This window comes from Bos indicus, chromosome 25 (genome assembly GCF_029378745.1).
Source record: "Bos indicus isolate NIAB-ARS_2022 breed Sahiwal x Tharparkar chromosome 25, NIAB-ARS_B.indTharparkar_mat_pri_1.0, whole genome shotgun sequence".
NCBI lineage: Eukaryota > Metazoa > Chordata > Mammalia > Artiodactyla > Bovidae > Bos > Bos indicus.
The window spans coordinates 25,885,317-25,899,781 of record NC_091784.1 but is presented as its reverse complement, the minus strand read 5'-3'; the positions used below and the strand labels follow the sequence as shown (position 1 = coordinate 25,899,781).

General features: G+C 42.3%; 1 protein-coding gene across 2 annotated transcripts in view; it reads left to right on the top strand.

The window, feature by feature from the left end:
* The first annotated feature begins 677 nt into the window (after window positions 1–677).
* NSMCE1 (NSE1 homolog, SMC5-SMC6 complex component) overlaps window positions 678–14,465 on the top strand; it is a 35,560-nt gene continuing 21,772 nt past the window's right edge. Inside the window, exons 1-2 of one of the 2 annotated variants that reach the window (XM_019987873.2) lie at window positions 678–800; window positions 7,992–8,138. In XM_019987873.2, the coding sequence (XP_019843432.2) occupies window positions 701–800; window positions 7,992–8,138 (247 nt within the window). In that variant the 5' untranslated portion in view covers window positions 678–700. Of the gene's footprint in view, window positions 801–858; window positions 880–7,991; window positions 8,139–14,465 lie in introns of those variants that run through there. The other variant, XM_019987875.2, reaches the window with a different exon arrangement.

The window sequence follows — 14,465 nt, the reverse complement described above, 5'->3', positions numbered from 1 at the left end:
ACTGGTCTGTAATCAGTTACCTGTTGCCCCTGCTAGACTGCACGACCAGCACTCAGACCAGGGTCAGGAATACAAATATGTGTAAATATGAGTGTCCAGGAGATGCAAAACAGTCCTTTCACCTCTATTAATAACGTCATTTACTTCTCACAACAATCCCCAGGTAAGACAGTAGTTAACATTTAATCACTTCCATGCACCATTATCGCTTTTAAACCTCACAAACACACTGTTTCATTGGTAATATTATTATCCCCATTTGACAGAATAAGAAGCTGAGGCTCAGTGCAGCTCAGTGACTTGCAGAAGATCCGGCAACCAGTACGTGGCAAAGCCAGGATTCTAGTTTAGGCTCTTTGACAACAGAGGCCTCGTTCTTGACCATGGGGCAAACACTATCAGTTCTACAGATAGGGAAACTGCCCCAGGACAGAGCATTCAGTTGTGCCCATGAAATCGAACCCACTAAGTAGGGCACACAGTACTCTTGTTCTTCCTCTTATTGGGCCGCGGGGTGCCACTGCGAGGTGGGAGGCGGAGGACGAGAAGAGGAAGCCCTTTTCCATAAGGTACAGAGAGTCGCGTAGGATGCGCTAACTCCGGACCTAATTGACAGATCCCGCGGCACCATGGCAACGGCGCGGGCTGCAGAACGGAAGTGCGTCACCCTATGGGAGGGCTAGATCTGCGATGGCAACCAATGGGAGCGCCATATCCGCGTTCGCCCCGCCTAGAAGGAGGAGCCGAACCCTCCTTTCTGCCTTCGTCGTCGTCTGTGTGGACTGCGCTTGGGCGCTGTGGTGGGTAATCCGGGCGTCGTGGCGGGAGGCTGAAGGGAAAAGAAAACGGCCGCCTGGAAAGGCGAGGGGCGGGCAGCAGGTGCGGGTCAGGCCCCGGGGTCGGTCCCGTGCTGTGCCACAGGGTGTCGCCGGGGTCCGGGGGCCTGGGGCTTCTCAGTTCCTGGTGGGGAAACTGAGGCCCCGAGAGGGGCAGCAGAGCTAGGCAGGCTGGAAGCTAGGCCGTTACACGCAGACGGACGTTTTAAAGCCGTAATATTAGGTGGAGAAATACTTTAAATCAGAATATTAGTTGTAAAAGCGAAATACAAAATTGACTAATCTGAGTAAGTACGGCCTTCCACTGACCATGGTTTCAGTCTTGACAGCCTCTATGCTTCCCCACTATTTTGGGTACAGAACTTATTACTTTGTACAAGTGCGCAGCTCCTTATTTCAAAGCCCTGAGGCTACATGTGTTCAGAATCCCGAATTTCTCGAATTTTCCAAAGGTAATGTGAATACATTGTAGGTCCTGTCATATCTTCAGCAGGGTCTTGAACAGTGTCTTGTAATCTGATACTTTTTTCTCAGCTAAATATATGCATATGTACACTTATGTATGGGGGTAAATAACAACCCTAAATAATCTCACCTTAGGTTAGATCAGGTTTTCAAACTTAAAAGATTTGCTTTTGAGAATGTGTTCGATTTGAGAATTGCAGAGAAGGGACCTGGATGATAATTTTATTGTTCACTCATATTTCTTGAATATTTGAACCGAGGGTGTCAGAATTCCTAACTCTGCTTTTGTATGGTCACTCCCTGTCTCCATTACTAAATCTGTTGCCTTCTTCCTTCTCAGCCTGAGGTTCCTCATCTGTAAAATAGGATCATGCTTTCTTCATAAGATTCTGACAAAGATGAAATGAGACTGTGCCCATGAAGCATTCACACTGTGTCTGGCACTTGGCACAGGTGGTTATGTTTGAGATTTTCTTATTCCACAAACTTTTCTATTTATAAATTATTTGGGTAGGTAATACATATCCATGGTTAACCCCTGCCCCCTTCATAGAGGCAACTGACTTCTCTGCACAAACAAGCCTTATGTATTTTTCACCTTCACTTCCCCCACTGCTTTTCCCCCAGATTATAGCACTGTATACGGTTCTGTACCTCTTCCTTCTTATTAGCATTAATTTTGGCTATTCCTTAACATACTTATATCATTTTCTTTTTTTTATTAAGATAGTAACACACAACTATAAAATATATGTTTGAAGAACAAAAGTACAGTGACCATCCACCACCTAGTTAAGAAATAGAACATCATTTTCTCAAAGCCTACATTAAATTCTTTTCTTCCCTCCCCAAAGATAACCACTGCTCTGAGTATTGTGTTATCATGCCCTTGTTCTTCTTTGTAGTTTTTAGTATTATCTCATGTATGCAATGTATGGTTTTTGGATTTAATATAAATGGGATCCAAATATATATTTTGTGTGACTTGATTTTTGCATATAATGTTATGTCTAAGAGATGCATCCATATTGCCATGAGTAGCTCTACTTCATTGCTGCTTTGAATTCCATGGTATGTTTATAAATGCTTTTATGTAGATATTCTTGAAACTGTTGCCAGATTTTTGCTGTTACAGCATGCTACTTTTACCTTAGGAAGTTTATAAACCTACTTCCTGAGGTAAATGAAAGCTTCTGTAAGGCATATACCTACGAGTGGTTTTGTGGGGATATGAGATTTGCTAATGTTATCAAATAAACATCTGAAGTAATTATAAGGGCTTATACTCTCACCAGCAGTTGATGCAAGTTTCAGCCTCAGCCATTCTTAAGAATATATGCCTGTCTGGTGATGGATAAAACATTAATCACTATGGTTTTAACATTCATTTGCCTGTTGAGAGAGTGAACATTTCTTATCTTAATTTATTAATCACTTGTGCATTCTCTTTGTAAAATTTTCCATGTTCATTTTTCTCTTCCAGTTGTCTTCCTCTTACTGATTTGTAAGAGGTTTTTTTTTTTTTTTTTTTAAATCTCATTGTGGATCTTTTGTGGTTTAAATGTGTTTCAAATATCTTCTAGTTTGAGCTTGTCTTCTGTTTCTGACTCCCCTGCTTTCTGTTTTTGGTGAGCAAAGTTCTTAATTTTAAGAAAGTCGATTTATCAGTGTATTGTATGGTTTGTTTTTTTCGTATCTTTTAAAGAAGTCCTTCCCTACCTTTGGGTCCTAAAGATAAACTCCTGTGTTGTTGTCTAAAAGTTTTATAGTGTTCCTTTCTTATGACCTTAACCCTCAAGAATTGGTTTTTGTGGATACTGTGGAATAAGGGTCTAATTTTATTTTGTTCATATATGTATAATGGGCTGTCCTGGCACCTTTCATTGAAAAGTGCGTTGCCCTGGAGTTCCATTTCTGCAGCATGCAAAGTATCCATATATATACCCTTTTCTATTCCTTAATTGTCTGTTCTGTTCCATTGGCCTTGTTTGTCCATTTCTGTACTATTATCACAACTTTATTATTATTATCACACTTTTTTCATTACTCTAGCTGTATATATTCGGAGAAGGCAATGGCACCCCACTCCAGTACTCTTGCCTGGAAAATCCCAAGGGCGGAGGAGCCTGGTAGGCTGCGGTCCATGGGGTCTCTAAGAGTCAGACACGACTGAGTGACTTCACTTTCACTTTCATGCATTGGAGAAGGAAATGGCAACCCACTCCAGTGTTCTTGCCTGGAGAATCCCAGGGACGGAGGAGCCTAGTAGGCTGCAGTCCATGGGGTCGCACAGAGTCGGACACGACTAGCGACTTAGCAGCAGCAGCAGCTGGATATTAAGTCTTGGTGCCTGGTATGACAAGTCCTCCAGGAATGTCTTTGCCATTTTGTGTTTACATTTTCCGTTTACATTTTAGAATCATCTTGTCAAATCACACAGTCATGCCCACCAAGCCTGTTAGGATTTTGATTGGAATTGTTTTGATTCAGTTACATTGGATCAATTTGAATTTTGAAGTGACTGCTTTTAACTTTCATCCTTAAGTGTTCTGTGTGCTGTGGTTTTTGTAGATGTCATTTAGTAAAGGAAGTTTCCTTTTATGCCAAGTCTGTTAAAAGTTTTTATATGAACGAATGTTGAATTTTATTAGCTATTATTTTCTGCATCTATTAGGATGATTGTGTGCTTTTTCTCCTTTATTCTGTTAATGTGATTGTTAATGTTGTTGTTTAATTGCTAGGTCGTGTCCAGCTCTTTTGTGACCCCATGAACTGTAGCCCGCCAGGCTCCTCTCTCTATGGGATTTCCCAGGCAGGAGTACTGGAGTGGGTTGCCATTTCCTTCTCTGGGGGATCTTCCCAACCCAGGTTGCTCACATTGATTTTGTCCCCTGACCTCTCCAGCTTTATTGAGATATTATTGACAGATGCCATTTGATTGACTTTCAGTGTTAAACCCTTGCTTGATGACAACATATCATTCTTTTTGCGTTGCTGGATTCGGTTTGTTAATGTTTTTGCTTAGGCCTACTGCATCTGTGCTCATGAAAAATATTGAACTTTTCATTTTACTTTCTTTTGACGTCTTTGGTAGGTTTCTGTGCCCGACTTATGTCAGCCTTATCAGATGCTTTGGGGACAGCTTGCTCTTTTTCCGGCTCTGTGATAGTTTGTGTAACATTTGAAATTATTTGTTTCTAGAATACTTGGTAGAACTTCTTGATAAATCCATTGGGACCTGAAGTTTTCTTTGTGGGAAGATAAATTTCTCGTAAAATGTCTATAATGGTTCTAAAATTGTTTACGTTTTAAAATAATCTTTAGTTTTGAATGAATTCTTGTGACTTTATACATATTTAAAATTCAGATTAATTTGTCTATAATATCTTTTTAAAACGTTTGTGTCTGCATTTGGTTTCCCTTTTTCATTCCAAATGTTATTTATTTATAAATTTTCTCTCCTTGAAAAATCTTGTCAGAGGTTTGTCACTTAATTATTTTTTTCAAAGAATAATTTTAGTTCTGTTGATCTTTTCAGATATGTACTTATTTTCTATTTCATTAGGTTCTGGTCTTTGTTTTTTTTTGTTCTTTAACTTTCTTTGTATTTAATTTGCTGTTATTATTTTTATAGCTTCTTGATATGGGTGTCTAACTCACTAATTTTCATGCCCTCCCCCCTCAAGTATATATAAAAATTTAAGGCTGTTAATTTCTTTCTTCTGTTTTAGTTTCCTTCCACTGGTTTTCTGTGTGTAATATTTTGTTATTTTCAGTTCAAAATATTTTCTACTTTCCATTAATAATTCCTCTTTAACAATGGCTTATTGAGGAGTATGTTTCTTAAATTCTAAACAGCTTTTCTAGTTTTCATTTCTGGTTTCCACCTGTCTTGCACTGCTGTCAGAGAACATATTCTGAATGAGACCAGTCCTTCATAGTTTGCTGAGACTTGCCTTCTGGCCCGTATGTGGCAGTTTGCAAAATTATTCTGAGTATGCTTAAAGATTCTGTATTCTGTTGCTGTTGGGTGCAGTGTTTTATGCATGTCCATCGGATTAAGCTTTTTGCTGCGTTTTACAAGTCTTCTCTATAAACTTACAGATTCTTTTTATTCATTTTATCAGTGATTGAGAGGACTAGGTTAAAATCTTCCACTACAGTTATGGATTTATATGTTTGTTTTTGTAGGTCCGATTAGTTTTGCCTTAGCTACTTGGAGGCTCTGATATTAGGTGCTTAAATATTTAAAATTGTTAGAGCTTCTTTGGAACCGAACCTTTGTATCATTTTATGGGGACCATCTTTATTTCTAGTAATAATTTCTGCCCTAAAGTCTATTTTGTGTCATATTAATATTTGGTTAGTTGGTATATTTTCCTATCCTTTTACTGTAAATTTTTTGGCATTCTTATGTTTTAGAAGTAACTTCTATGTCATATAGCTAGGTTTTATTCATTATTCAATTTGGTAAGTTTTTGATCTAACAGCCTGGCTGTATCATCTATTTAAAGACCCATAGTTTCTAGAATAAAAGTCCACAGAATATTCTGTTCTTATCCCTGGAACAACCACTGACAATTAAGGGTGTACTCAGTACTAAAACGGACTTCCCGGGTGGCTCAGTGGTAAAGAATCCACCTGTCAATGCAGGAGACGTGGGTTCGATCCCTGGTTGGAAAGATCCCCTGGAGTAGGAAATGGTAACCCACTCCAGTATCTTGCCTGGGAGATCTCGTGGACAGAGGAGCCTGACTTGCTACTGTCCACGGGGTCGCAGAGAGTCAGACATAGCTGAGCAACTGAGCATGCACACACAGTACCTAAAAATTGAATGAATGAATGAAGATATCCTATCCTAATGACAGGAAATACACTTGGCAGGACTTGAGCACTTTCTGGAGCTGAGTCAACCCCAGAGAAGAGGAGGATCAGAGTTTGAAGATTAGGTCTGTGGTGTCTCTATGTCTGCGTGGACTGTAACACCGGAACCAATGATTCCGAAAGGAGGACTGCAGGGAGGAAAAGGGTTGAGGAAGGAGAAGGTGGGTCCAGCTGAGGGGTTGGTTGAGATTGAGATGCTGGTGAGATATACTTGAGGGTAGCTAGCAGGCAGGCAGAGGGGCTGGTCGTGAGATAGTGTGTCTTCTTAGTTTTGAGGCTTAGCCAATGATGCCTTTAGAAAGAAGAGTAACCTGCGTATCTCCTGGTCCTAGTTCTTGGCAGACCATTGGTAGTCATATTTCATTTAAACTTCATCATATGTGTTAAAGATAGTATTATCCCCATTTTATAGATTAAAAGACTGAGGTTAAGCATATTAGCTAAACCTCTGTTTATTCTGTGTTACATTTCCCTAAGGTAATAGCAACTTTCTGATAAGATCATGGCGTCATGGGAAGTGGATATTAAAACCTCAGGATTCCAAGCCCCTCTGCAGTCAGAACTTCCAGAAAAGACCTGGAGATCTGCATTTGTAATACACAAGTTGGGTGATTCTTACGATCAGGCGAGTCTGGCAAGCACTGGTCTCGGAGCCCTCCGTCTAGTTCTAAATAAACCCCAGGTCTTACCCCTGCACTGCACCACCTCTCTGTGGCAGGAACAGGTTTTTAGATCAGACTTGTGCTTTTTTTTTTTTTTTTTATCAAGGCTCCTTTTATCAGCTCTGATCTTTGTGGTTTGTGGAAAGATAGCGTTTTAGTAGAGAGCAAGGAGATTTTCACAACACCCTGCAGTCCCAGCACAACAGTTGTTTTATCAGTGGTTTGGGATAGGAGAGGGAAACCAGCTCTTATTGTTTCCTCGCAGCTCTCTAAGCAGTGAACGTTATTCTAATTTTATAGTGAGAAATGGGACCTCAGCTAAATTTATCCCAGACCATAGACCTGGTGGGAGGTTGAGCCAACTTTCAGACTTGGAATTGTCTACTAGTAAAAATGGCTAACTTTTTTTTTTTTTAATAGCATTTAGACTGTTACCACCAGGCTTCTATATGTATATTTTAAATTGAGGTATAGTTGTTATACAATATTTTAAGTTTCAGGGGTACAGCAGAGTGATTCACAACTTTTAAAGGTTATACTCCATTTATAGTTGTCACAGGCTGTTACGTTCTTTGTTCGTTTATCCTCATAGTAATTCTAAGGAGGATGTTTCTGTCATTCTCACTTAACAGATCAGACGCTGAAGCGCGTAGAGGGTCCATTTCCCCATTTCACACCCCTCTGTGGTGGAGCAGCCTGTGAACCCCGGCGTTCTGGCTGCTTCCAGAGTCCATTTTTTTCACCAGTTGTTGTTGTTTAGTTGCTAAGTTGTGTCCGACTTTTGTGACCCCATGGACTGTAGCCTGTGCGGCTCCTCTGTCCATGGGATTTCCCAGGCAAACACACTAGAGGTGGGTTGCATTTCCTTCTCTAGGGGATCTTCCCAATCCAGGGATTGAACCCACATCTCCTGCATTGGCAGGCAGGTTCTTTTCCACTGAGTCACCAGGGAAGCTCAAGCTTCTTACCTCTGCACAGTACTAACATGCCTCGTCCCTGACGTGTGTCCTTTTCACCTTTTTACTAATCAGCGTGATGAACTTGATTCTAGAAACTATCACAAACTTGTAAATTGGAACGCAGCATGGAGTATCACTTCTGGTATGCTCGGATGTGACTGGATTTCCTTTGCTTCCTTTTTTAGCTCCTCCATCCATGCAGGGCAACACGAGGAGAACGGGTGTCATGACTGATGTCCACCGGCGATTCCTGCAGCTGCTGATGACTCACGGTGTGCTGGAAGAGTGCGACGTCAAGCGCTTGCAGAAGCACTGCTATAAGGTCCATGACTGTGAGTATCCTGCCCTGCTCCCAGGCTGCTCTGCTGCCGTGTGATCAGGGACTAGTGACATTGGACCCACACCGCGCACCCAGTCTGCCCATACTCCTGACCTGGGCGTTCAGGTTTCTCACCAGCCCATCTTTCTCATCTTCAACTCTTGATTTTTTTTTTTTTAAAGTAACTCTGACGTTTAGCCCAGTGGCTAAGAACCTGGACTCTGATGGCTGGATAGTCGTGGTTCACACTAAAGCGCTAGCGCCTTCTCCAGTCCGAGTTTCTTCACCTCTGAAATGAGAATGTTTGTTTGTACTTGGCACCCGGGGTGGCTCAGAGGCTTAAGAGACATGATACGAACTACACATCTGGCATGGGAGGTGCTCAGGTGGCTGTTGACGTAAGAGGGCAGCTTCGCACAGTGGTGGAGGGCACAGCCTTAGACTTGGCCCAGCTGGTAAAGTTCACCCCTGCCTTGTGCCAGCTGTGGGCCTTGGGAGCGTCTTCTCAGTGGGTTGTTGGGAGAAGCGAAGATAATACACGTGGAGCACTCAGAGACAGGACCTGGTTTCAATAACTGGAGGTCTCAGTAGAAGCAAGAGGATCCATTTGGACAGATCAGTGAAACCCACATTCATAGATCTTACTCAGCTGAATGTCAGTGTGGGTAGATCTCATTGAGTGAAAAAGTTGGTAAATTATACCTATTGTACTTGTGCTAAGTTTTTTGTAAGACATAACGATCTTTATTGTTCGTGAATACATACATCTGCGTGTAAAAATCTAAAAGTGGACTCTCAAAGGATGTGGGGTGTGCTGTAAGGTGCTTATCTTTGGGGAGAGGAGGAGGGGGATCATTTTGTCATTAGAAATCAATGGACACCTCATTGTCTATTTTGTTCTTTGAAAAAGAAAAAGACTTGAAGTAAACATGGGATTATTAGGATAGTGTAGTGGTTGTCCTGATTAACAGGAATAAGTGTTTTTTTATTGTACGTTTTTGTCTTTCTGTAGTTTTGTGAGTTTTTTTGGCTGTATCAGCCCTTAGTTGCGGCATGAAGGCGCTTCCTTGTGTCACGCAGGATCTTTCATTGCGATGCGCGGACGCGCTAGTTATGGTGTTTGAGCTCAGTAGTTGCAACAGTCAGGCATAGTTGCTCTGCGGCTTGTGGGACCTTAGTTCCGCGAACAGGGATCGGACCCATGTCCCCTCCTCCCGCCCTGCATTGCAAGGCAGATTCTTAACCACTGGACCACCGGGGAAGGCCCTCTTTGGATATTTTTAATTTTCAAAGGAAATAGCTAAGCCAAGAGGGCTGGGGTAAGGTGTGAGCGGGGCACTGGGGACACTGGTCAAGGGACCTGAGACTAGCTGCCTTGTTAGAGAACCGTAGTCTGTGTTGTGACGGAGGCAGAAGCCAGGTCCCCAGGAGCTGAGGGGGGAAGAGCAGTAAGGGAAGACAGGGAATACAGAGCAGTGTCCTTCCCGATGTGCAGGAGGAGGCGGACAGAAGGGGGTGGCGTTTAGAGAGGAGGCAGGGTTTGAAGTGGCTAGTCTGCTGATATGTTCATGGGAAATCCTGGGAGCTGGATGGTGCATGGCAACAAGTTAAAAAACTTGGAGGGGCCCTCAGTAAGGAATCCCTTTAAACTCCACTTGATCCTTTGTGTCCAAACTTAATTGACGTATGAACCTTGGGAAACTCTGGACAAGAACATATGCTGTGTGGGAAGAGAACATGTTCTTGTGGTGTGTAGGTTTACAGGTTATGAAGAGCCCATAATTGTACTCCATAGTCGTGGGTTTTTTTGTTTGTTTGTTTTTGTTTTTTAATTCTGTGGACATTGCAGACCTTCTGGAAGGATTTGAAGCAAGACAGTGACATAGTTATTGCTGTGCTTGAGACTTCCCTCCTGGTGAAAATACATCTGCTCTGATTGCCTGTACCGTGGTGGATCGGGGTCTTTGGTGAGAGCCTCAACCCTCTCCAGTATTCTTGCCTGGAAAATCCCATGGGCAGGGGAGCCTGGCCAGCTGCAGTCCATGGGGTTGCAAAGAGACATGGCTGAGTGACTCATACTTTCACTTTTCCTTTATAGAAGTGGAATATTACACCTATTAAGCTCCCTTCTCTTGCTCTTTAAAAAATACAGCAGGACTTTAACCTGGCCATGAGTGTCCTTCAGCGATAGGCAGAGTCATGTTTTTCTTAATCTTACCTATGTGACCGTTTCTTCTCTCTTTTAGTTTGTTATCTAAGTCCTGACTGTGAGCTTTATTGTTGATGGGGAAGTTTCAGAGCTGACTGTAAGGAGCTGTATGATGCCTCAGTACTAAGAATGAAAGTGTTTTTGCCTTTATTTGACCTTTAAAGTTGTCATGACCTAATTTAGGAAAGTCCTGTAAAATGTGTCTAGGAATTGATTTATTCTTCACATTTCATGTACCATTTCTGTTCGTCAAGATCTGGTCATGGCTAGGATAGTCAGGATAGAACTGCAGATGTGTTCTCCCATCTTTCATTAAAAAAAAGGAGAGCGAGAGAGAAAAGCTTGTTTTTAAGTGTCAGTGTTATTTGAGAGATTAATATCCCCAAGGGATGATGAAAAGAAATCATCTAAAATTAAGTAAAAGCTTAGAAGACCAGTATTATTAATCTCCTATCATTTGAAGAGATTCCTAGGAAATTCCCCATTTACCAACTAGAAAAATGTTTAGGTCCTCAAAGGAGGACGAAGCAAAGAAGTCATTGAAACTGCAAGTTATTCTTGCAGTTTCCCGTAGCGTTTGTCCCTTTTATCAAAACACTTCCTAATTTGGGCTCCCCTGTTACTGTCATTAGGGGAAGACCAATTCCCCACATCTCTTGGCTAGTAAAGAATTATTATTATTATTATTATTTTTTTGACATCCTGGTATGAAGCCTTGGCCTTTCTTCCTGTCACTGGAGCAGCTTCAATTTTGGCCCAGGGCTTGTGTGCAAGCATGTGGCCATCCGGCAACACTTCCTGAGACTCCCCGGTGGGCCAGGCCTCTGGGCAAGGGCTGATGACACAGAGATAAACTTTACTCTGGGTTTTGTGAGTCATGTACACACAATCAGACAAGTTCAGTGTAAGCCCCCTAGATGGGCGTAGGTACAGGAGGCCTGTGGAGTGCTGGTGAAGACTTGTACTGGAGGATTTCCCCTTTTGACTGGGTTAGAGCAACAGGGACTCTTTACTTTCCTGTCTGAAGCAATTGAAAAATGGACAAAATACTTGCAACCCTGAACTTTAGTCAGTGAAGGACAGTGATCTCTTGAGAGGTGAGCAATGAGGGTTTTTTCCATCTTGACACCAAATATTCATCATCATTTTTTTTTTCCCCCCAGCACTACCTTCCCAGTTCTCTGCATACCAACTGGGTATGCAGTGTTCAGTGTCCAAGAACTCAGTTCAGTTCTGACACTATGTACCTGGAGTTAGGTGTCAGATCCCACCAGTGAGGGAGGGACTTAGTCCCATGAGATTGCACCTACTTCCTGTGCCAGTTGCAAGTCCTGAGCCACCCATTCTTCTGACTGACTGACTGTAAATCAAGGGTTCTCATGACACCCTCCTCAGGTTCAATACTTTGGTAGAATGGGTCTTAAAACTTAAAAAAACATGTTACTTGCCTTTGCTGGTTTATTATTTGTCTAACTGTTTGCATCCCCAGGGACTGTAGCCCACTAGGCTCCTCTGTCCATGGGATTCTCCAGACGAGAATACTGGAGTAGGTTGCCATTTCCTCCTCCAGGGGATCTTCTCAAATTAGAGATTGAACCCACATCTCCTGTGTCTCCTGCACTGCAGGTGGATTCTTTATCCATTGCACAATTGGGGAAGCTTTTTAAGTTTATTGTAAAGGATATAACTCAAGAGCAGTTGTACAGATAAGATGCAAAGCCAGGCTCTGGGAGGCAGGGGTGGTTTGGAACCTCCATGCCCTCTCTGGGTGCTCTACCCTCTTACGGCCTTGATGTGTTCACCGTCAGAGAAGCTCTCCATATCTCAGCATTTAGGGATTTTTTAGTGCAGGTTTTATCACATAGGTGTGATTGATGAAATCATTGGCTAGTGGTGATTAGCTCAATCTCCACTCCCCAGATTTGTGGAATGAGGCTGAAAGTTCCAAGCACCAAATCAAGGCTTGGTCTTTCTGCAAGCGGCCCTCATCCTGAAGTTAGTTAGGGACCTGCCAAGAGTCATCTCATTAGAACAAAGGACCTGCCTGTCACCTTGTCACTCAGGCAATTCCAAGTGTTTTAGGAACTGTGTACCAGTAACCAGGGACAATGACCAAGGATCTTTCTTACACCACAGGGAAAAGTGGGGTGAGCACTACAGTTGCCTCCACTCACTGCCATGAGAGCGTCTTCAGGCCATGGCACAGGGGGACCAGGCAGAGCCAGACAGACTCTCTGAGTTGAGGAGGAGCTGAGAGCTCAGGAGACGAAAGCAGCTGGGGTTTGCAGGACAGGGTACTGGAGAAGAGAGGTGCATGGAGACAAGAGTAGAGATCTGCAGAGCACCCCTCCACTCCTGTCAAGGGTCGAGCTGAGAACTGATCAGCAAGGAGCTCCCTGAAGCTAAGGAAAGAAACACTTGAGAAAAAGCATTAGGGAAGCAGTGTGGGATTTTCATATGGGGCTGGGAATAGTGCCTGTTCCAGGCCCAGATGGCTTCAGGGAAGAAGTAATACCAGTTCTACCTTAGCTCCTCCAGAAAACTGAAGAGAACACTTCCCAACTCATTCTGTAAGAGTTGCATTATCCTGATACTGAAACCGGATAGATACTGCAAGGAGAGAAAACTAAAGACCAAGATCCCTCATGAATGTAGATACTAAAGTTCTTTTTATCTATTTATTTTTGGCCATACTGGGTCTTTGTTGCTGTGTGTGGGCTTTTGCTACTTGTGGTCTGTAGGTTTCTCGTTGCTGTGGCTTCTCATCTCTTGTGGAGCACGGGCTCCAGGGCACGTGGGCTTAAGTAGTTGTGGTGCATGGGCTCAGTAGTTGTGGCTTAGTTGCCCTGAGGCTTGTGGAATCTTAGTTCCCCGACCAGGGATCAAACCCATGTCCCCTGACTTGGCAGGTGGATTCTTAACTAGACCACCAGGGAAATCCCTGTAGGTGCTAAAATTCTAAACACAATTTTTGCCTGTTTCATTCAGCAATATGTAAAAAGGATGATATGAAATGACCAAGTAGGGTTTACTCCAAGCATGCAAGGGGTAAGCACTTGAAAATCAGTCAGTGTAGTAATTCACTATATTAGCAAACTAAAAAAGCAAAACCGTAAGATCATCTCAGTAGGTGCAGAAGAAGCATTTGACAAAATCCAGTTATCTTCACTGACATGATGAAGCAGAAGTCTCTTACAGAAAACCAATGAGATCCTCCTGAGCAGGGTGTAAGCAAGATAAACAGGACCTCAAGGCTTAGAGCAGGAGAGAGGAATCAACAACTGTCTTCACAGAGTTGAAATATCTAAAGTCTATTCTGATTTGAAAAAAAAAAAAAAAAACCTTCAACGAATAAATAGGAAAGGAAGGGAATTTCCTTAACCCAATAAAGGGGATCTATGTAAAACTACAGCTAATATACTTAATTGTAAGAGACTGAATACTTTCCCCTTGATTTCAGGAGCAAGACAGGAGTGTCTGTTCTCATCATTTCTGTTCATCATTGTACTAGAGGTTCTAGCCAGTGCACTCAGGCAAGGAAAAATAAAGGCATCCACATTGGAAAGGAAGAAGTAAAATTGTCCATTTCCAGACGTGCTCATCTGTGTATTACAAAATCTGATGGAATCTTTGAAAAAGCTACCAGAACTGATAAGTGGATCTAGTAAAGTTGCAGGTTGCAAGATCAGTATACAAAAAATCATTTGCATTTTTTATGTGTTAGCAGTGAATCATCAGAAATTGAAAAAATTTTTTAAAGCACCAAATTTATATAGCATCAAAATATGAAATACTTAGGAATAAATCTGACAAAAATTTATAGGGAGCCCTGTAAACTGGAAATCCCAGAATACTGCTGAGAAAAATTTAAAAAGAGCTAAATAGACACACCATGTTCATGGGCTGGAAAATTCAGTATTGCTAAGATACCAGTTTTCCTCAAAATGATATGTGTTAATACATTCAACTCAATATCACTCAGACTGAAATGATTTGGTGGCATTTCAGGGGGCTTCAGGGAACTCTGATCCTTGATGTCTCAGCACAGAAAGAATCCAGCGAGAGGCAAAGTGATAGGTAAGAAGTGATTTATGAGACTAGGATGCTTGTGAGGCTTACAGATGGGCCAGC